Source organism: Bos taurus, chromosome 11 (genome assembly GCF_002263795.3).
Source record: "Bos taurus isolate L1 Dominette 01449 registration number 42190680 breed Hereford chromosome 11, ARS-UCD2.0, whole genome shotgun sequence".
Lineage (NCBI taxonomy): Eukaryota > Metazoa > Chordata > Mammalia > Artiodactyla > Bovidae > Bos > Bos taurus.
Window position 1 is genome coordinate 412,645 of NC_037338.1, and position 23,349 is coordinate 435,993.

The window sequence follows — 23,349 nt, forward strand, 5'->3', positions numbered from 1 at the left end:
CATGCTCTGGTGAATGTTGACCTCCTTTCCAAGTTTGGATCAGCTTCCAGTGTTTTATCCTCTGCACTTTCAACGCTGTAAAATACCTCCGTGAGTTCCTTTAATGTTGTGATGAGAAAACAGCTATTTTGAGTTACTCCTGGGGCGTTTTACAGTATGACAATCCCACTTACAGCAGAGCCTGGACATTTTGACAAGGATCTGAACTTAGAAGTCTTGCTGCAAGTTCCCACTTTGCTTTTCCTGGGCCACCTTTTAAAATAACCACTTAGAGTTGAGCCTTTGAAAAGTTAAGTATAGGCATTTGCTGCTGCTGCTGCTGCTAAGTCGCTTCTGACTCTGTGCAACCCGAGACGGCAGCCCATTAGGGATCCCTCTGTCCTTGGGATTCTCCAGGCAAGAACACTGGAGTGGGTTCCCATTTCCTTCTCCAATGCATGAAGGTGAAAAGTGCTACCCACCCTCTACCACCTGCTGTGACCTGGGACAGAGGACTGCCCTTCCTCTGGCTCTCTCACCCCCTCACCCACCCCCACATCTGGGATTTGTAATAAATCTTGTGACTCTACTTCCTTTGTGTGGGGGTATTGAAACTGCCCATCAAAATGACCTCAGAGTTTTCACTTCCCCAAAGTCGGGGCTCAGATGCAGAGGGAATTAACTGCCTGCCCCCAGTTAATACCAGACACACCCCATGTGTCTGTTATGTGCTCCTCATTCAGAAGGTCATGATCTGCATTTTCTCAGTTCAGTGCACCAGTACGGGGGTGGCGGCGGCAGCACACTTGTGAAGACTGCGGCCAGCATATCTTCCTCCGGGACATCCTCCTCCTTTTGAGCACAGCCATTTCATTCATGTGGCTAAGACCACCCTACGCAATGGCTGCTCATCTCATGGACCAAATGGTGGCAGAATCAACATGCCCTGGTCAGAAATTTCTTCAACTCCACACATGTTCAATTCAAATTCTACTTCCAACATCGTCTCCTTTCCTTTCTTCTCTGCACTTTCACCGTTGTTCACCAACTCCGTCTTTCAAATATCCACTTTTGTGAAATGTCATGTGAGTTTTGCCCCTGGGAGAAAGGAAGTAGCCCAGCTCTGTGCCTCTTAGATGTGTGTGAACAGACTAAGGAAAGCATGGTGACCAACCACAGACAGACTTGGAAAGAAGTGACCCGACTGGTCACAACCAAGATACACCTGTTGCTTGTGGAGCGATTTTCGTACTGCAGAGCTGGTAGAGACGAATATATCATCGCAGTTGATACATGCTGGTGACTCAACTTTGAACTGTATTGTTGGGAATGGCTGTGATTTACCTAAACTGTAGTAACTGAAATATATGCAGATTAGAACTTTGCAAAGGCAGGGCTGCCAGGACAGCCAAGGCTTTTATAATTATTATGTATGACAAGGAAAAGTCTGTCATCTTAAACTCTGATTTTTTCCTTAAACTGAAGTATAACTGATTTCTAATACTGTGTTAGTTTCTGATGTACAGAAAAGTGATTCAGTTACACGTATGTGTGTGTCCTAGTGACTCTTTGTGACCCCCTGCTCTGTAGCCCACCAGGCTCCTCTGTCCATGGGATTTCCCAGGCAAAATACTGGAGAGGTTTGTCATTTCCTACTCCAGGGGATCTTCCCGACCCCAGGATCAAACCCATGTCTCCTTGGCAAGTGGATTCTTTACACTGAGCCACCTGGGAAGCCCTGTATACACACACATACACACACACAGGTATATATATATATATATATTCTTTTACACATTGTTTTCCATTATGGTTTATTACAAGATTTGAATATAGTTCCCTGTGCTATTCCCTATTTTATTTGCTAATCCTAAACTCCTAATTTGTCCCTCCCCCACCCCCTTTCCCCTTTGGTAACCGTATGTTTTCTACATCTGTGTTTAGCTCTGATTTTTAACCTGTGCCTTTAGAATCAGAATCATCCCTGAATTTCTTCCAGGCAGACATACCCTGAGTCCCCATCATAAGTGACTCATGTTCCCTAGGGACAGAGCCAATGGTCTGTAGGAGCTGAAATGAGGGTTCAGTTTAGCACTACAAGGGAAAGCACGTTTGAGGGCCAATGGGACAGAGAGATGGGAACTCAGTGGTTTGCTCCCAAGTCTTGTCTGCTACAGATACAAAGGCCATATTTGGCAAGAGCTTTGTAAATGTACGAATCATATCCATGTAGATGTCCGTGGGGAGTCTATGAGAGCGGTTCACTACCAAGCAACTCAGGGCAGGTCAGAGTCAGAAGAAGGTGGCTTCCCTGCTCTATGTGAGCAGACACAGTATTTGGGCCACTTGGGGCACCATAGATCCACTCCAGTGTTCTTGCCTGGAGAATCCCAGGGACGGGGGAGCCTGGTGGGCTGCCGTCTATGGGGTCGCACAGAGTCGGGCACAACTGAAGCGACTTAGCAGCAGCAGCAGAAGCAGCAGGGGCACCATAGTGATAGTGTCGCCTTGCCAAAGGCCACTCCAACAATATGCAGAGGCCAACACGCAGGCCTGAGCATTTAGCTGGGTGAGCCAGCAGCATCTAAAGATGCTTCTATAGGAAATGCTTCACGTTCTGTCATGAATGCATCATGTTCTTCACCCAGTTAGGAATCACGTTACCCAAGGCTTGAGTGACTCATCACAGGGCAAGCTGGACTGCTTAAAACAAACACCAGCAAGTAAACAGTGCTAATTATAAAGAGCTGAGGATTAGCCACCCTGATTAATCCAAAACTCAGCCTTGTATACATCATTTTAACTAAATTCAGCAGTCAGAAAGAGAAAAACAAATATGATATATTAACTCATAAAAATGGCATGTAGAAAAACGGTACAGATAAGCCTGTTTGCAGGGCAGGAATAGGAGCGGAAGGTGTAGAGAAGGAACATGTGGACACAGAGAGGCCGGGCCGAACGGGGAGAGCAGCACTACACGCGTGCACTGCCATGTGTAAAACAGCGGGAAGCTGCTGCACAGCCCACCGAGCTCAGGTCAGCGCTCCGTGGTGACCTAGAGCAGGGGGATAGAGTGGTGGGAGGGCGGCTCAGGAGGGAGGGGTGTATGTGTATATATGGCTGATTCACTTTGCTGTACAGAGAAGCTAACACAGCATTGTGAAGCAATTATTCTCCATAATAAAATAAAAAATAAACTAAATTCAGTACTATATATAAAATAGATAACTAATAAGAACCTACACAGAGCACAGGGAACTCTCCTCAATACTCTGCAATAATCCATATGGGACAAGAATCTGAAAAGGAGTGAACAGAATCTAAAAAGACTTCCCAGGTGGCTCAGTGGTAAAGAGTCTGCCTGCCAATGCAGGAGACACAGGTTTGACCCCTGAGTCAGAAAGATTCCCTGGAGAAGGGAATGGCAACCCACTGCAGTATTCTTGCCTGGAGAAGTCTATGGACGGAGGAGACTGGCGGGCTATAGTCCATGGGGTCGCAAAGGGTCGGACACGACTGAATAACTAAGCATATACAGGCACATATACGTATATACATGTACACCTGATTCACTTTCTGTGCAGCAGAAACACAACACTGCAAATCAACTATACCACAGTAAAAACCACAACAGCTAAGTTTGGTAAGTCCAGCTGAACTCTGGGTTCTGAAAGGCTGAAACTTCCTAGGAAGTTATTACCCTGGAGAGTAACAGTGGGTGGACTCATGGGAACCAGCAGCTCTGTGAAGCGTATTATCCTGTCAACTATCTTCATCACTGTAGAATTTCCTTTTGGTCTTTTTCATTCTGTTTTTGTTTTTTTTTTTGAGGAGCCACTCAGCCCGTGGGACCTTAGTTTCCCAACTAGGGATGGAACCCTGTGCCCTGCAGTGAAGCTTGGGGTCTTAACCACTGGACACCAGGGAAGCCCCCATTTTTCATTCTTAAACAAGCTGCCCATCCCACCAGCTGCTCTCTGGCAACCCACGTGTCGCCTGGACTGATACTCCATCGGCGGATCTGGCACCAGCCCTCACCGAGTGCAGGGATGAAGATCTTCACCGGGTCACTGAAGGGCCCCACGCCCCCTTTGGTGACGGCAGCAATCCTCACGGTGCACGTGGCATTGTGCACTTGAACAGAAAGCTGAGCAAGGCTGCTGTTCTGGCCAACTTCTTCCGAGAGCTCTTTCTGGGGGGCAGACAGGAAAGGAAAGGAAGTGAAATAGTGAGGCGCCAGGGGCCTTGTCCTCCCGAGAGAAGTTCTTCTAAGGAAAGCGGTCCCACCCACATCCCAGGGGCAGCGGCTGGGTTTCCACCACGTCCCTTCCTCACTCAGGTCATGCTAAGGGAGGCAAAAGGTAGGCAGGGCTGCAGGATGGGCTGGCAGCATCCTCAGGCCTTGGGAATCTTGGCTTACTAGAGCCGTGCAGGAATGGTACTTGGAGGGCTCAGGGAAACCTCTGGAAGAATAGGAGCACGTGGCAGATGCACTTGAAGGCAAGAGCAAGACTGTCTTCTGGGTGGTCCAGTGGCTACAATTCCACATTCCCAATGCAGGGTGCTCTGGTTCTATCCCATTCAGGGATTCTATCCCTGAATGGGTTAGAACTAGATTCCACATATTACAACTAAGACCCGGCACAGTCAAATTAAAAAAAAAAAGAAGGAGGAGCTCTGTGACAACCTACAGGGTTGGGATGGGGTGGGAGGTGGGAGGGAGGCTCAGAAGGGAGGGGACATATGTATACCTATGGCTGATTCATGTTGATGTATGGCAGAAATCAACACAATATTGTAAACCAATTATCCTCCAGTTAAAAATAAATTTTTAAAAGTGCAATGAAAAGTTACATTGAGTTAGGACATTACGCCATTGCATCATTGTATGACTTCATTACTGTATGTGATGAAAAATTAATGCTCCATTATCCCAATGGCTGCTTTGCTCTCTTTTCTGAAATTGTGGGAATACAATAGATAAAGGTTTAACTTTTTTGAGAAAATTATAAAGCACGTGAAGAAAAAAAAAACCAATCTACTCAAGACCCCCAACCTCAACCCCCACAAAGCACTGCCCAGGAGCTGCACTGAGCCTTGACATCAATCACCCGCCATTGTCCTTGAACCTGCATGGGTGGGCTCCTGTTCCTTCCGATTCTAAGAGGTGTGACTGAAACCGACATTTAGGAGGGCACTGACACTTTCTCTTCCACAGAAAATGTGCTCCATTAAAAAAAATTTGGCCTTACTTATTTATCTTGTTTTAAAGCCACTGGTGTGCTACTTGAGCCATTAAACACAGGGGAGGGAATGGGGAGAAGATGTTTCAAAAAAAAAACAAAACAGAATTAAGTGCTTATAGAGTGCTTTCTCGGAGAAGGCAATGGCACCCCACTCCACTACTCTTGCCTGGCAAATCCCATGGACTGAGGAGCCTGGTAGGCTGCACTCCATGGGGTCGATAAGAGTTGGACATGACTGAGCGACTTCACTTTCACTTTTCACTTTCATGCATTGGAGAAGGAAATGGCAACCCACTCCAGTGTTCTTATCTGGAGAATCCCAGGGACAGGGGAGCCTGGTGGGCTGCCGTCTATGGGGTCGCACAGAGTCGGACACGACTGAAGCGACTTAGCAGCAGCAGCAGCAGCAGAGTGCTTTCTCCTTTGCTTCCAAACCTCAACTATCATGATGTTCTCTGGCACAGGAAATAAATTTTGTGTGAGTCTCTGTCTATGGTTCGAGCAATTCTGAGTCAAAAGTTGTTGTTCAGTCACTAAGTCGTGTCTGACTCTTTGTGTCCAAGTCAAAGGTAAACAGATTTATTTCCTGTAGAACACTGGAGAGCTTGCCAGTGTATACTGTGGGTCTTGAAGAAGGACTTATAATATGCAATATTTTTATAAACTTGTCCTCTCACTGAATTCTCACAGGTCTAACAGACACTTCATGGGAATGGGAATGGGACAAGAAATACTAGTCCACGTTCATCAAAAGACAGCCAAGTGTGTGTGTATATATATATATAAAAGATATAGAAAATGTCCATATAATAAATATCAGGAGTTTCTTAGTGTGAAAGTGATACAACAGTGATAAGATAATGAAGGTACAAACTTCAAAAACTTTGGTGGGTTATTACAGTTTTCAGCAAACTGTAAACCCACCCAAAGACTACTTCAAGAAAGTTCTGAAATTCTATACCGAAAAAAGAAAAAAATCTTCATTAGAGTAGTAAGTTGGAATATCTTCCGAAATAGGCAATTTCATCACCTTGCATAAAGAAAATGCAGCTTTAGTAACAGTTTTTTTTTCTCTTTTTAAAACTTTTTACTTTATATTGGAGTATAGATGATCAACAATGTTGTGACCTCTGCAGGTGGACAGCAAAGGGGCTCGGCCATACATATACATGCGTCAGTTCTCCCCCAAACTCCCCTCCCATCTAGGCTGCCACGTAACACTGAGCAGAGTTCCCTGTACTGCACAGTCAGACCTTGCGGGTTATCCATTTTAAATACAGCAGAGTGTACATGTCCACCCCCTTTTTCTTGTTTTTATTTTTTGGTGGTGCCCTGCGATATGTTGGATCTTAGATCCTCAAACAGGGATCAACCCAGTGCCCCCTGCAGGGGAAGGGCAGAGTCTTAACCACTGGACCACCAGGGAAGTCCCAATAACAATTTTCTTAAAATGAAAACGAAAGGACAATTTTCAGGGGAAGCTGTGTTGAACTCTTGCTCTTTGGAAATGAAGGCAGATTAGGGAACCTAGGTGATGGACACAGAGTTCATTTCAAGCTTCAGTTCAGACGGAGGTTCTAGGCTCCTCTGAGGGAGAGCTTCCCTTCAGTGTTCTTCTTTGTCTCCAGAAGCTGGTGGCTCAGACGGTAAAGAATCCCTTCTCCAATGCAGGAGACCCAGGTTCCATCCCTGGGTCAGGAAGACCCCCTGGAGGAGGACACGGCAACCCACTCCAGTATTCTTCCTTGGGAAATCCCAAGCATAGAGGAGCCTGGTGGGAGTCCATGGGGTCACAAAGAGTCGGACATGACTGAGCAAAGCACGCACGTTCTCGTCCAGAGAGCTGGGAGCTTAGCTGCCTCAGAGAATGTTACCCGAAGTAAAGTGAGCCAGTAAGTCTTGTTGTCTCGAGACTGTCGTCATGCACAGAGTACAGAATGAGTACATTGCAAATGACCCTCCCGCTCGGAAAATCCAGCATCTCCCAGGAGGCAATGCAGAAAGGTCACAGTCCTAACTGTGCCGTATTGTTCTCTCGCAGAGGGGACCATTCTGAACGGCACTGTGCCACTGTATTAGGATCTCTGGTGGCATCATTCAGAAGGCTTTCATCACTCTCGCCCTTTAGCACCCATCAGTGCCAGGGTCCCCTCTAAAGAAGTGTCTTTGACTCACATCAGGGGAGAAAAACACAGGGTGACCTACAGCTCTTTTTTTTTTTTTTTTTAATTTGCTTTCTCTTCCTCTTTGGGCTCTTCTGGTGGCTTAGAAGGTAAAGAATCTGCCTGAAATGTAGGAGCCACAGGAGATTCGAGTTTGATCCCTGGGTTGGGAAGATCTCCTGGAGACGGAAATGGCAACCGACTCTAGTTTTCTTGCCTGGAGAATTCCATGGACAGAGGGGCCTGGTGGGCTACAGTCCATGGGACTGAAAAGAGTTGGACACAACTGAGTGACTAACACTTGTCCTCTGTATTTATTTGGAATTTTAACTCCCATCACTAGGCCTTTAACTAGGACTTGCAGTACTTTTTCTCTCTGTAGTTTATCTATGTATTTACTTTTGGCTGCCCTGGGTCTTTGCTGCTGTGCAGGCTTCTCTCTAGTTGTGGAGAGCAGGGGCTACTCCCTAGTTGCGATGCACAGATATGCCATTTCGGTGGCATCTCTTGTGGCTGAGCAGGCTCTAGGGCTCGAGGGCTTCTGTAGTTGCGACACACGAGCTCAGTAATTGCAGTTCCCAGGCCCCAGAGCACAGGCTGCATAGTTGTGGCGCACTTACTTAGTTGCTCCAAGGAATGTGGCATCTTCTCAGACCAGGAACCACATCTCCTGAATTGGCAGGTGAATTCTCTACCACTGAGCTGCCAGGGAAACCCAGCCTGCAGCCCTTGAAAGAAACGGGTTTGTTTCTTCATCACTCAAGTGTCTGCTGAGAATCACTATCGTTGGTCAATCAGAGAAAGTTCCTACTGAATCAGAACTCAATCATCGGCCCTTCATGTGTCTCTATTAAGAATGTAGCATCGTAAAAAAGAGTTTCCCTCTAAGAGAGGTACCTGACTCCCCTGACTCAGTCAGTGAGGAACTGTGATCGATAGGCACCTTGCACCAATGCTTTGAAACAAAAACCCAGGAAACAAGGACTGCTTCTCTCATAGCTGCAACTCTTAAGCAGGGTTTTGACTGGTACAAATAGCATCATGTTATCATTTACTACCAGGCAGAAGAAGCCATGGATTTCTAAGCCTTCTTCCTTTTCTATCACTGACTGCTTCCAACAGCGTGCTTTCCTGAGAGGTAAACTGAGTCAGGGAAAAATAAAGAATAAATCCCAATTGTTCTTCTGAAAGACAGCAGTTTGGGTTAAAGCTGGATGACCTGAGGTTGAAAATGACTGACACAAAGCTTGGACATCATTGGTTGGTGCACCTGTTCATTCCACCCCTCTCTCATGCCAAGACGTTGTATTAACTTTCATGTGATGCTCTGTACAAACGCCATGGGGGTGCTGAAGTCTGACCTATCACCAGGGTTATTAGACGGATCAGGAATGTGACAATACAAAAGAACCATGCTCTCCATGGCGGTGGTAAAGACAAGACGGTCTTTAGGATGAAGCCAGCGCCTCTGCTCTTCTACAGTAGTCTGTTTCATGACAAGTCAGTGACACTTCAACCTTCTTCCTGTCCCAACAGGGAGGGGGTCCCATCTGGGAGCTGCCCACCCAACTACTGTTGGCTGCCCCTCCCCCATTTCTGTCTTGGATCAGATGGTCCCACCATAGCTGTTCCCCCGCACCTTTAGGCCTCACAGCCATCAAAACCAGATGTACCCCGGGCTTGACTGAAGCCACGTCTAACACAGCTGTGCTATACAGTATGGTCTACAGGGCTGCGCCATGCAACCTGCTTGCTTGTACAACCTTCCCATTTGGAGCCCAGTTACTCTCTGCCATCCACCATGAGGCTGGGATTCTTCCCTGACAATAGTTTTCAGAAAAGCATCATCTGGAATTTTCAAGAGGCTATAAATTGTAGCCTTCCCGTCTCCAGGGGATCTTCCCAAGCCAAGGATCAAACCCAGGTCTCCCACATGTCAGGCAGATTCTTTACCAGCTGAGCCTCCAGGGAAGCTGAAGAATCCTGGAGTGGGCATTGCAGGCAGATTCTTCACCAGCTGAGCTACCAGGGAAGCCCAATATAAATTGTAGGACTGCTAAGCCCTGCAACTCCTCTGAGTAATTCACTATTTTCCTCAGAGAGCCTAAATTTTGTGAAGGCAACAATTAGATGATAACAGAGGATGAGTCCTATTTGCATTGACTGAGGAAATAAATGAATGGATGAAGAGTCAGAGAGGAAAGCTCCAAACAGAATTTAACTTTTTAGGCACTTCTAATTTTTCCCCAATGGCTCAGTGAGTAAAGAATCTGCCTGCAACGCAGGAGACGTAGGAGACTTGGGTTCGATCTCTATGGGTTGGGAAGATCCCCTGGAGGAGGAAATGGCAACCCACTTCAGTATTCTTGCCAGGAAAATCCCATAAACAGAGGGGCCTGGTGGGCTATGGTCCATAGTGTCACAAAGAGTCGGACACGACTGAGTAACTAAGCAAGCCAGCAATTTTTAACATTGTTTATCTCCCACTGGAAGGTGCCTTGCCTAACCCAGGAATATCAGGTCTTTTCACTACAAAAAAAAGTTCCTAAAGCAGTATACATCAACAAAAGCACGGAGACAAGAGCACCCTGTTACAGTTCAGACTTACGGATGTCTCTGCGTTCTGCCACACGTGAGAGATGTGATAGCCCACCAGATCCCCGTCCTGCCGCTTAATGGGAGGCTTGATCCACCGAACAGCCACCTTGTTGCTGGACTTATTCAGAAACATGGTGACGTTCAGAGGTGCTACTGATGGGGCTACAAAAGGAAAAGGGGAGAAGGTTGAGGAGCCACGAAGGAATGCACGTAGAACAAAAAACATTCAACGAATCCAAAAGAAGAAAGTGGACCAAGTTACAGACAGAACCAATAGAAAATGTGATAGATGTAAATCTATCCATGGGCTTCTTTGGTGGCTCAGTGATTTAAAAAAACACACATACACACACACAAAACCCTACCTGCCAACGCAGGAGATGGAAAAGGCAATGGTAACCCCTTCTAGTATTCTTGCCTGGGAAATCCCATGGAAAGAGAAGCTGGGCAGGCTACAGTCCACGGGGTCACAAAAGAGTCAGACACGACTTAGTGACTAAGCAACAGATCTATCCATATGAATGATACCATTGCATTTCACTGGGCTAACTATCCCAATTCAAAGGCAAAAATTGTGAAGTACAGTACTCCTGATATGAAACACACATCAAATATAAAGATACAAATTAGTTAAAATAAGTGTGAATAAATGATATACCATGTAATCAAAAGAGAGCTAAAATGGCTACATTAACATCGGATAAAATAGATTTCACAGGTAATACTATTAATACCAAAAATAAAGAAAATAATTTCATAATGATAAAGTGGCCAATTTATTCAGAAAGCACAGTAATATTAAATATTTATGCCAAAAATAACAGAACTTCAGGGACTTCTCTGGTGGTCCAGTGGCTAAGACTCCATACTCTCAACGCTGGGGGCCTAGATTCAACCCCTGGGCAGGGAACTGGATCCCACATGCCACAACCAAAGATCCCACCTGCTGCAATGGAGACCCAGCACAGTCAAATAAATAAATAAGTAAATAGTTGGCTTCCAAATTAAAAAAAAAACAACAGCACTTTAAAATATCTGGACTGTTAGACCTGCAAATAGAAATAGATAAATTCACAATTATAACTGCAGGCTTTAATGCACTTGTTTACATAATTGATAGAAAAAGGAAGCAGAAAGTCATTAAGAATACAGTTTGAAAACCACTACCAACAAACCTGACCAAGTTGACATTTATAGAACACTCCATCTATGACAACCTAGACAGCATATTAAAAAGCAAAGATATCATTTTGCTGACAAAGGTCCATATGGTCAAAGCTATGCTTTTTCCAGTATTCATGTTCAGATGTGAGAGTTGGACCATAAGGAAGCCTGAGTACTGAAGAATTGATATTTTCAAACTGTGGTGCTGGAGAAGACTCTTGAGCGTCCCTTGGACTGCAAGGAGATCAAACCAGTCAACCCTAAAGGAAATCAACCCTGAAAATTCACTCGGAATGACTGATGCTGAAGCTGAAGCTCCAATATTTTGGCCACCTAATGCAAAGAACTGACTTATTGGAAAAGACCCTGAAGCTGGGAGGGATTGGGGGCAGGAGGAGAAGGGGACGACAGAGGATGAGATGGCTGGATGGCATCACTGATTCAACGGACATGAGTTTGAGGAAACTCCGGGAGATGGTGATGGACAGGGAGGCCTGGAGTGCTGCAGTCCATGGGGTCACAAAGAGCTGGATATGACTGAGCAGCCGAACAACAGCAAAAACCATCGATTCAGAGCAGGATGCACATTCTCTTCAGGTGCACACTGAACATGTATCAGGGCACATACACCATGTTCTGGACCATGAGTCTTGATAAAGACTGAAGGATTCAAGCAACACAAGTTATGTTCTTTGACCTCAGTAGAATGAAATTAGAAGTCATTCATACCAAGATCTCTGGAAAACCCCTTAAATATTTTGGAAGTTACATTAGACACCTAAATAACTACCGGCTCAAAGAAGAAATCAAAACAGAAACCAGAAAGTGTTAATATTTTGAGCTGAGTAAAAATGAAACAGCAGATAAAAATCATTCTCAAAGGTTTTTCTTCCTCATTTAAGATATTTTACAACCTCGGCACTAGTTTCATTTGTGCAAGGATTAAGCCCTAACAATTTGTGATCTAGACCTTTCCCACAGTCTGTATTAAAATTAGAGCACTGATGAGGTAAGGCGGGAGTTCAGGGCAGGAAAGAGACTCTAAGCAATCCAGAACTCTAAACTGAGAAATAACAGAAACTGTACAATTGACATCTAACATAATATAATATTCACTTCAATGTTCATAGAAAATATGTAAGATTTAGGAAATCAAAAGCAGTACACGGAAATTTTACAGATGCAAATAAGATTTGCTATGAGAAAATATATAGAACCAACAGTACCTACTTTATATGGTTGCTACGAGGAGCTAATGAAATAATGCACATAAAGTACCTACGATGGTCACTGACACACAGTAGGTGCTTCTTGAACGTTAGCTACCTTCTTATTTCTTAGTTTCTTGACTTTGATGCTATGAGTAATAACTTTTACATATGCTTCATGCTAAGACACTTCAGTCAAGTCTGACTCTTTGTGACCCAATGGACCACAGTCTGCCAGGATCCTCTGTCCATGGGATTGTCCAGAAAAGAATACTGGAGTGGGTTGCCATTTCCTTCTCCAGGGGATCTTCCCAACCGAGGGATTGAAGGGCATCTCTTACATCTCCTGCATTGGCAGGCAGGTTATCCCTAGTGCCACCTGGGAAGCAGTCATATTTTAATTAATGTATGCTATAAAGAGTGTGCTACTATTAATATCTTTCTATATAAAAGAAAACATCACCTATATATAGTAAGTATAAGGTTTGTCACTAAACCCTTTTCAAATACTGTAAGTCCCCTACACAAAAATGAGTTCTTTTTCCAAGAGGGCATTTATAAATCCAATTTATAAATGGATTACAAACTTTGTTTGTAAGTCCAACAAAGTTAGCCTAGGTACCCAACTAACACAATTGACTATATAGTACTGTACTGAAATAGGTTTAAAATTGAAGCAAAGTTACACAGCTCAAAATAGCCTGGAGTTAAAACTCCCCTTGGGGTCCTCCCTACCGTTCTATGCAAAACAAAGACCTCTCTCACCTTTAGAAAAAAATGGACATTAAGGTTGATTACGCCCAGCTCCCAGCCGGTCCCAGCCTCTGGCCCGATCTCCAGAATTCCTTGCCCCAACCGTTTAAGAGATAACTACTCCGAACAACCTTGGAGAACAGGCCCCCTTAAGACATTAGCTTTCCACATACCTGCCTATACATACTTACTCTTTTCTTGGGTTAGTGCAGCAGCTCACTAATCTGACTGCTGCCCCTTCTCGCCTCATTGAAGGTGATCTGTTCCTGTAAAGTGCCAGTCTCATTCTTTTTCCAAACCTCACCTTCTCTAACTCCCTTACCCCACAATTCTTTTCATACAAACAATACATAAAAAAGCAAACCAAAAACAAAACATTTTTCGTGTTTTAAAAAGTACAGTAGTACAGTACAGCAGCTGGCACACAGGGGTGGACATCCCGTGAACAGGCAAGAAGAGTTACTGCCTGGAGGAGGGAGAGGAGGCGGGAGATGGCAGAGCTGAAGGACTGTCGGCAACACGGAGACGGAAGGCCAGCTGCCTGACACTGATGGCACAGGTTCCGCTTCCTTGCTGCAACCACATGCGAGTCTGCATCTTTGAAAGCTCGAAACTTAAAGGTTTGTATGTGTGGAGCTTACTATATGGAAGGAAACACCTTTCCCATTTTCATTGGTCATCTCCATAAAATTCTCTTCCAAAGACAAAGGCCACACAAACAAAAGTTAAAGTCTGAACCAGCCCATCAGGAAGGATTTATTTCATCACATGCCATCCGGCACAATATTCATTTCTGAACCCCAGGAATTACCTCCTTCGGTTGTGCTGGCCAGAATCCAAGGGCTTATTGCAGACCAGCCGACTTCATTCATGCAGGACACACTGATGCTGTAATTCGCCAGAGCCTGCAGCTGCTCGATTTGATACACATGTGCTGAACCCGAGGTGTTAAAAATCCTGACTGAGCCATGACTCAGCGGCTCAACTTCCTTGACCTAAATGAAAAGTAAAAATGTGGACCAGGCGTGAGTAAGGTAGTAGGAATGTTAGGCTTGGGGCATCCACGCATCCAACGTGCATGGCCCTTCCTCTGCACCGAGCGGAAGTACCTGTTTCCTTTTGGGTCACACCCTAAATTTCCCACCACTGCGTTACTCATGCTACTTACTTGAGCAACAACTGGGAACCTGATAAAAAACGCCTGAAATAAGTGTTCTCACTGTGGCCGGTAACAGAGCAAATAAATCATCATCTTTGAAACAGTGTCAGACTTTATTTTTTTGGGCTCCAAAATCACTGCAGATGGTGACTGCAGCCATGAAATTAGAAGACGCTTACTCCTTGGAAGGAAAGTTATAACCAACCTAATAGCATATTAAAAAGCAGAGATATTACTTTGCCAACAGAGGTCCGTCTAGTCAAGGCTATGTTTTTTCCAATAGTCACGTATGGATGTGAGAGTTGGACTGTGAAGAAAGCTGAGCGCTGAAGAATTGATGCTTTTGAACTGTGGTGTTGGAGAAGACTCTTGAGAGTCCCTTGGACTGCAAGGAGATTCAACCAGTCCATCCTAAAGGAGATCAGTCCTGAGTGTTCATTGGAAGGACTGATGCTAAAGCTGAAACTCTAGTACTTTGGCCACCTGATGTGAAGAGTTGACTCATTGGAAAAGACCCTGATGCTGGGAGGGATTGGGAGCAGGAGGAGAAGGGGACGACAGAGGATGAGATGGCTGGATGGCATCACCAACTCGATGCACATGAGTTTGGGTGAACTCTGGGAGTTGGTGATGGACAGGGAGGCCTGCGATTCATGGGGTCGGGAACAGTCGGACACGACTGAGCGACTGAACTGAACTGAACATTATAATTTACATTTAACCGAAAAGAAAAGTAGTTTTTCCTCTCTCAGAATCACTTTAATTCTTGATCCCTTTTTTCCCCAGTTGTTTCACATAATATACAAAAATGACCTGAAATATATAGAATCTGACCCTTTAAAGAGAACATTTCCCAAATCCTACTTTAGAAGATGAGACATTTGATTAAAAAAAAAAAAAATCTGTATTTCATTGTGTAACCTGAGGAATTCTGCTATTGTCTTGAGGTTAATTTGAGCATGCCCTTTATTCTTACCTCCCAATTCCCACTCCAATATAAACTCAACTCCAAAAGCACACACAGACAATGCAGATTTCATGGCATTTTTTTGGTGGAGAGATATAGGAAATGATCATTTGCACCTTACCCAACAAGCTTTTCTCCAAATCTTTAGAAAACCTATCAGCTCTTTCTTCTGAGTCCTTGTACCCCGTCTTTCCCTCCATAAACACCGCCAGTCTCTCCATATTCCTCTCCCGATGTCTTCTGTATGTATAGGCAAGAGGGGGAATCCCCAGCAAATCTAGTCTTATGGAAACTTGCAGCTTTCCTCTTGGAAACCTCTTATCTGGGGATAGGGATCATGCAGAGTCTTCCTTCACTGTATGTTTTTGAAAGTGAAGTGACAGTCGTTCAGTCGCGTCCGACCCCTTGCGACCCCATGGACTGTAGCCACCAGGCTCCTCTGTCCAGGGAATTCTCCAGGCAGGAATACTGGAGTGAATTGCCATGCCCTGCTGCAGGGAATCTTCCCAACCCAGGGATCGAACCTGGGTGTCCGGCATTGCAGGCAGATTTGTCACCGTTTGAGCCACCAGGGAAGCCTTCAATGCATATTTCTCACTATTTCTAAAGCATGTTGTACTGATAAAAATCAGAAATAAATAGTATTGGACAAAACAGAAGTCACCAAGAACAGTTTGGGAAAAAAATCTTAAACCCACAAAATGTATTCCTGATAATAATGGGCTTGAAATTATAGGGTGTGGATATACAATCTTGTTATTTCAGGAGATATATGTTTGAAATTTAGGTCACGGGGCCACAAGCTGACATTTCGGAATTCTAAATCCCCCAGTGGATATGATGAGGGGGGCACTGGGCTCGAGTCTCACATCTGACTCAGACCCACTGGCTCCACCGGGTGACAAGATGGAAACCCACTGGCCTGAGGAAACACCAGAGGAGAACCCAGGAGCTGGGTGCTTATCTTGGTGGTGGCTGTTGGCAGAAATTAATTTTTTTTTCCTTCCCTTTAAAGTCTGCACCTACTTCCTGGTGACCAAGCACTGGAACTAAGGTGGAAGAAACCCTGGCTCCCACCCCTGCCGTTTCCGGAGCAGTGCACCGGCCTGCTGCCGCTCACAGGGACACTCTTTACAGCATGCTCCTGGACGAAGCCGCGGTTTCTGTAACCGTGCTGCTGGGTCCTGGGGCATGAAACAGTAAGACTACGTGGGAGAGGTAAAAATAGAAATGGAGTCCAGAGCCCAAAAATGGGTGAAGAATGAAACCAACGCCAGGACCAACGGAAGTGAGAGGGTGTGTCCTGCTAGTGCGTGGGTCTGAATCTTGTCCAAAACATTCATGTGTTACTAAGTCAGAGTTTAAAATTGCAATGAACTGGGAATCTGCTACAAAACTATACTTGGTTCCTTCAGAAATGGGAATACACTGTTAATCAACAGCTTCCTGCTCTGTGATGACCTAGAGGGGTGGGATGGCCGCTGGGGTGAGAGGAGATATGTGTATACATTTAGCCAATTCATGTTGTGGTACAGCAGAAACTACCACAACACCGTAAAGCAATTATATTCCAAATTTTAGAAGAAACAATATAAAAGTATATAACTTGTAGAGCCAATTCTGACCAACTTCACTAGGACTGCCAGAGAAAATACAGCACACCTAATTATAGTTAAAGTTCAAATCAGTTCGGTTCAGTTGCTCAGTTGTGTCTGACTCTTTGCAACCCTATGGACACACCAGGCCTCCCTGTCCATCACCAACTCCCAGAGATTACTCAAACTCATGTCCATTGAGTCGGTGATGCCATCCAACCATCTCATCCTCTGTCGTTCCCTTCTCCTCCTGCCCTCAATCTTTCCCAGCATCAGGGTCTTTTGAAATGACTCAGCTCTTCGCATCAGGTGGCCAAAGTACTGGAGTTTCAACTTTAGCATCAGTCCTTCCAATGAACACCCAAGATTGACCTCCTTTAGCATGGACTGGTTGGATCCCCTTGCAGTCCAAAGGATTCTCAAGAGTCTTCTCCAACACCACAGTTCAAAAGCATCAATTCTTCGGTGCTCAGCTTTCTTTATAGTCCAACTCTCACATCCATACATGACCGCTGGAAAAGCCATAGCCTTGACTAGACAGACCTTTGTTGGCAAAGTAATGTCTCTGATTGTTAATATGCTGTTTAGGTTGGTCATAACTTTTCTTCAAAGGAGTAAGCCTCTCTTAATTTCATGGCTGCAGTCATCATCTGCAGTGATTTTGGAGCCCCCCAAAATAAAGTCTGACACTGTTTCCACTGTTTCTCCACCTATTTCCCATGAAGTGATGGGACCGGGTGCCAGGATCTTAGTTTTCTGAATGTTGAGCTTTAAGCCAACTTTTTCACTCTCCTCTTTCACTTTCATCAAGAGGCTCTTTAGTTCCTCTTCACTCTCTGCCATAAGGGTGGTGTCATCTGCATATCTGAGGTTATTGATATTTCTCCTGGCAATCTTGATTCCAGCTTGTGCTTCTTCCAGCCCAGCGTTTCTCATGATGTACTCTGCATATAAGTTAAATAAACAGGCTGACAATATACAGCCTTGACGAACTCCTTTTCCTACTTGGAACCAGTCTGTTGTTCCATGTCCAGGTCTAACTGTTGCTTCCTGACCTGCATACAGTTTTCTCAAGGGGCAGGTCAGGTGGTCTGGTATTCCCACCTCTTTCAGAATTTTCCACAGTTTCTTGTGATCCACACAGTCAAAGGCTTTGGCATAGTCAATAAAGCAGAAATAGATGTTTTTCTGGAACTCTTGATTTTTCCATGATCCAGCGGATGTTCGCAATTTGATCTCTGGTTCCTCTGCCTTTTTTAAAACCAGCTTGAACATTTGGAAGTTCACGGTTCATGTGTTGTTGAAGTCTGGCTTGGAGAATTTTGAGCATTAGTTTGCTAGCGTGTGAGATGAGTGCAATCGTGCAGTAGTTTGAGCATTCTTTGGCATTGCCTTTCTTTGGGAATGGAATGAAAACTGAGCTTTTCCAGTCCTGTGGCCACTGCCAAGTTTTCCAAATTTGCTGGCATATTGAGTGCAGCACTTTCACAGCATCATCTTTTAGGATTTGAAATAGCTCAACTGGAATTTCATCACCTCCACTAGCTTTGTTCATAGTGATGCTTCCTAAGGCCCACTTGACTTCACATTCCAGGATGTCTGGCTCTAGGTCCGTGATCACACCATCGTGATTATCTGGTTCATGAAGATCTTTTTTGTACAGTTCTTCTGTGTATTCTTGCCATCTCTTTTTAATATCTTCTGCTTCAGTTAGGTCCGTACCATTTCTGTCCTTTATCGAGTCCATCTTTGCATGAAATGTTCCCTTGGTATCTCTGATTTTCTTGAAGAGATCTCTAGTCTTTCCCATTCTATTGTTTTCCTCTATTTCTTTGCACTGATTATTGATGAAGGTTTTCTTATCTCTCCTTGCTATTCTTTGGAACTCTGCATTCAAGTGGGTATATCTTTCCTTTTCTCCTTTGATTTTGGCTTCTCTTCTTTTCACAGCTATTTGTAAGGCCTCCTCAGACAGCCATTTTCCTTTTTTGCATTTCTTTTTCTTGGGGATGGTCTTGATCCCTGTCTCCTGTACAATGTCACAAATCTCCGTCCATAGTTCATCAGGCACTCTGTTTATCAGATCTAGTCCCTTAAATCTATTTCTCACTTCCACTGTATAATCGTTACGGATTTGATTTAGGTCATACCTGAATGGTCTAGTGGTTTTCCCTACTTTCTTCAATTTAAGTCTGAATTTGGCAATAAGGAGTTCATGATCTGAGTCATAGTCAGCTCCTGGTCTTGTTTCTGCTGACTGTATAGAGCTTCTCTATCTTTGGCTGCAAAGAATATAATCAATCTGATTTCGGTGTTGACCATCTGGTGATGTCCATGTATAGAGTCTTCTCTTGTGTTGTTGGAAGAGGGTGTTTGCTATGAACAGTGCATTGTCTTGGCAGAACTCTATTAGCCTTTGCCCTCCTTCATTCTGTACTCCAAGGCCAAATTTGCCTGTTACTCCAGGTGTTTCTTGACTTCCTACTTTTGCATTCCAGTACCCTATGTGAAAAGGACATCTTTTTTAGGTGTTAATTCTAAGAAGGTCTTGTAGGTCTTCATGAAACCGTTCAACTTCAGCTTCTTCAGCGTTACTGGTTGGGGCATAGACTTGGATTACCGTGATATTGAATGGTTTGCCTTTGAAATGAACAGAGATCATTCTGTCATTTTTGAGACTGCATCCAAGTACTGCATTTTGTACTCTTTTGTTGACTATGATGGCTACTCCATTTCTTCTAAGGGATTCTTGCCCACAGTAGTAGATATAATGGTCATATGAGTTAAATTCACCTATTTCAGTCCATTTTAGGACATTGAGTCCTAAAATGTTGACATTCACTCTTGCCATCTCCTGTTTGACCACTTCCAATTTGCCTTGATTCATGGACCTAACATTCCAGGTTCCTATGCAATATTGCTCTTTACAGATAAACCTTGCTTCTATCATCAGTCCCATCCACAACCGGGTGTTGTTTTTGCTTTGGCTCTGTCTCTTCATTCTTTCTGGAGTTATTTCTCCACTGATCTCCAGTAGCATGTTGGGCACATACCAACCTGGGGAGTTCATCTTTCAGTGTCCTATCTTTTTGCCTTTTCATACTGTTCATGGGGTTCTCAAGGCAGGAATACTGAAGTAGTTTGCATTCCCTTCTCCAGTGGACCACATTTTGTCAGAACTCTCCACCATGACCCGTCTGTCTTGGGTCGTCCTACACAGCATGGCTCATAGTTTCATTGAGCTAGACAAGGCTGTGTCCATGTGATTAGATTGGTTAGTTTTCTGTGATTGTGGCTTTCAGTCTTCCTGCTCTCTGATGGAGAAGAATAAGAGGCTTATGGAAGCTTCCTGATGGGAGAGACTGACTGAGGGGGAAACTGGGTCTTGTTTTGATGGGCAGGGCCATGCTCAGTAAATCTTTAATCCAATTTTCTGCTGAATGGGTGGAGCTTAGTTCCCTCCCTGCTATTTACCTGGGGCCAAACTATGGTGGAGGTAATGAAGATAATGGTGACATCCCTCAAAAGGTCCCATGCATGTACTGACACAGTCCGTGCCCCCAACCCTGCAGCAGCCCACCACTGTCCCACGCCTCCACCAGAGACTCCCGGACACCCACAGGCAAGTCTCCTGTGGGGTCACTGCTCCTTTCTCCTGCGTCCTGGTGCACAAGGTTCTGTTTGTGCCCTCCAGGAGTCTATTTCCCAGTCCTGTGTAAGTTCTGGCAGCTCGATGGTGGGGTTAATGGTGACCTCCCCCAAGAGGTCTTATGCCATACGCACACCCAGAGCCCCTGTCCCTGTGGCAGACCACTCCCAACCCGGACCTCCGCAGGAGACGCTCAAACACAGTTCTGTCCCAGTCTCTGTGGGCCCCTGGGTCCTGGTGAGCACAAGGTTTGTTTGAGCCCTCTGAGCGTCTCTGGCAGGAATGGGGTTTGATTCTAAACACTAATTTGCCCCTCCTACCATCTTGCTGGGGCTTCTCCTTTGCCCTGGGACGTGGGGTATCTCCTCACAGCAGCTCTAGCGCCTGCCATCTTACTGGGGTTTCCCTGACCTTGGATGTGAGGTATCTCCACACGGCGGGTCAAGAGAAGCATAGCCAGTGCTCCTGACCTTGGACGTGGGGAATCTATTTATGGCTGCTCCAGCGAAGTTCAAATAGACCACCAATAATTATGGGTATAGGTATGACACAGCCAGCAGTGTAATTATCTCATAAAGTAACTACGTTTCTATTTGCTAAATCTGGAGAGATGGAGAGGAGAATGGGTGAAGGGAGTCCGAGCTAGCTGTTGGGACAGACAGGATAACCATAGAAAGGTTAACCAGCGTGGGCAAGGGGGCTGCAATTTGGCAGCCTCAGGATGGCTCTTCGTACCACAGCCACCCAAAGCCTGGGCGAAGAGAGACAGAAAGCAAGTGAAGCTTGTGGAGATCGTCTTCCTCCTGGAGGGTGACCTGGTGCTTTCACACTTCCCAGCCCCCTATCTACCTCGCATTGACCCTGAGAACCACTCTTCCCGGGGGTGGCAGGGTCGGGGGGAACGTAACAACCTCCTACGGGAAGGAGTCTCATGATCCTCTTGGACTCTTCAAGCAGCTCAGTAACTGGAAACAATCTTTGAAAAGTCCAGTCCATATAGGGAATATAACCACATTTTATAATAACTATAAATAGAATATGGGCTTCCTGTGTAGCTCAGCTGGTAAAGAATCCGCCTGCAACACAGGAGATCTGGTTTGATTCCCGGGCCAGGAAGTTCCCCTGGAGAAAGGATAGGCTACCCACTCCAGTATTCTTGGGCTTCCTTGGTGGCTCAGAGGGTAAAGAATCCACCTACCATGCAGGAGACCCGGGTTTGTTCCCTGGGTTGGGAAGATCCCCCTGGAGGAGGGCATGGCAACCCACTCCAGTATTCTTGCCTGGAGACTCCCATGGACAGAGGAGTCTGGCAGGCTACGGTCCATGGGGTCACAAAGGGTCTGACATGACTGAGCGACTAAGCACAGCACATAAATGGAGTATAAACTATGAAAAATCGGAACCACTGTGTTGTACACTTGAAATTGTACTTCAGAAAAGGGAGGCTGGTCCATGCTTCACTTATGTCCATATATAGGGACAGGTATGTCCATAGACAGGGAAACAGGCCCTGTTGTTCCCTAAAACAACAGAGTCCTGAAATACATGAAGCAAAAATTGAGAGAACTGAAGGGAGAAATAGACAATTCTAAAATAATAGTTGATATCACAATTTCCTATTTTCGATAATAGATAAAACCACAAGGCAGAAGTTAACAAGGAAACAGAATAAGCGAACAAGACTGTATATAAACCGTCTGGGCGTAACAGACATTGCAAATGCTCTGCCCAGCCATAGCCTATACACCTTCTCCTCAAGTGCACACAGAACATTCTCCAGGACAGAACACATGCAAGGCCGTATGTGGGCACTCAGTAAAAGACAGCGTTACCGCCGCCCTTCCATTTTTCATGCAGTGAGTGCTCACAGCAGAGTCTATTTCATGGCGAGGTAACATTTCACGACATGTATGTGTGCTCAGTCGTGTCTGACTCTGTGAGCGCCAGGCTCCTCTGTCCATGGAATTTTCCAGGCAAGAATACTGGAGTGGGTTGCCATTTCCTACTCCTGGGTCAGGGGATCTTCCCGAGCCAGGGAATGAACCTGCATCTCGTGCATCTTCTGCTGTGACAGGCGGATTCTTTACCACTGCACCATCTGGGAAGCCTGCATTTTAGGATGACTAAACTATATTTCTCATAGCTCTATTTTATATCAATTTTAGATAGTGAGAGATGACTCTGCAAGGTCTGTCATCCCCAGTTTTTCCTGGTACCCCCAATTTTTCCAACAGGCTGAGTTGGCACATTCAGTAGTGACTTGTCTCTTGTTGTCCTTTATGGCCACCAACCCAGGAGGAGCCAGGCTGGAGCATGCCTGGCTTCTGAACTCCTGGTCACAAGCTAGATGTGTTTTTGTACCTTAAAAATTCATTCTCCCTGGTCTCATGATGTTCTATCTTAGAAACATGTTTCTCCTCCAGTTGGGCCCTGGACCACGCACAGAGAAGGGCACAGCGCCCCAAGCGGTCAGAACATCATAAAACAGCGTGTGCCTGGTGGACACGGGGCAGGCAACAGGCCAAGGGCTTCTGAACAGGGGTGTCAACTTGACGTCTGTGCCACTCTTCAGGCGGAAAATAAGTCAGGCAGAGTCACTGAGCCCCAAATAGCTATTTCTCTTCATCAAGAAAGGTTACCTGAATTCTGCAATCGCTGAGCGGGGAGTAGCCATCAAAACCCGGGACCCAGGAGATGAGGATGCTGTGTGCGGAGCTGTTGTGCACCCTGACTTCAGTAGGTGGGGAGGGAATTGCTACGTAAAAGACAAAAGACACACCAGACACATAATTATAAACCACAGGAGGTCACAGCTACCAAACAGGTGCATTAATACCAGGCCCATGTCTGCTTCTTGAGACTGGGAAAA

At 45.3% G+C, this 23,349-nt stretch overlaps 1 protein-coding gene across 1 annotated transcript in view; it reads right to left on the minus strand.

Annotated features, from left to right (window-relative positions):
- The window catches only part of MERTK (MER proto-oncogene, tyrosine kinase), a 135,671-nt gene that overhangs the window by 31,829 nt on the left and 80,493 nt on the right, over nucleotides 1-23,349 (minus strand). Inside the window, 4 exon segments of the mRNA NM_001192024.2 lie at nucleotides 4,018-4,171; nucleotides 9,996-10,147; nucleotides 13,922-14,105; nucleotides 23,120-23,235. Coding sequence (NP_001178953.2) covers nucleotides 4,018-4,171; nucleotides 9,996-10,147; nucleotides 13,922-14,105; nucleotides 23,120-23,235 — 606 coding nt within the window.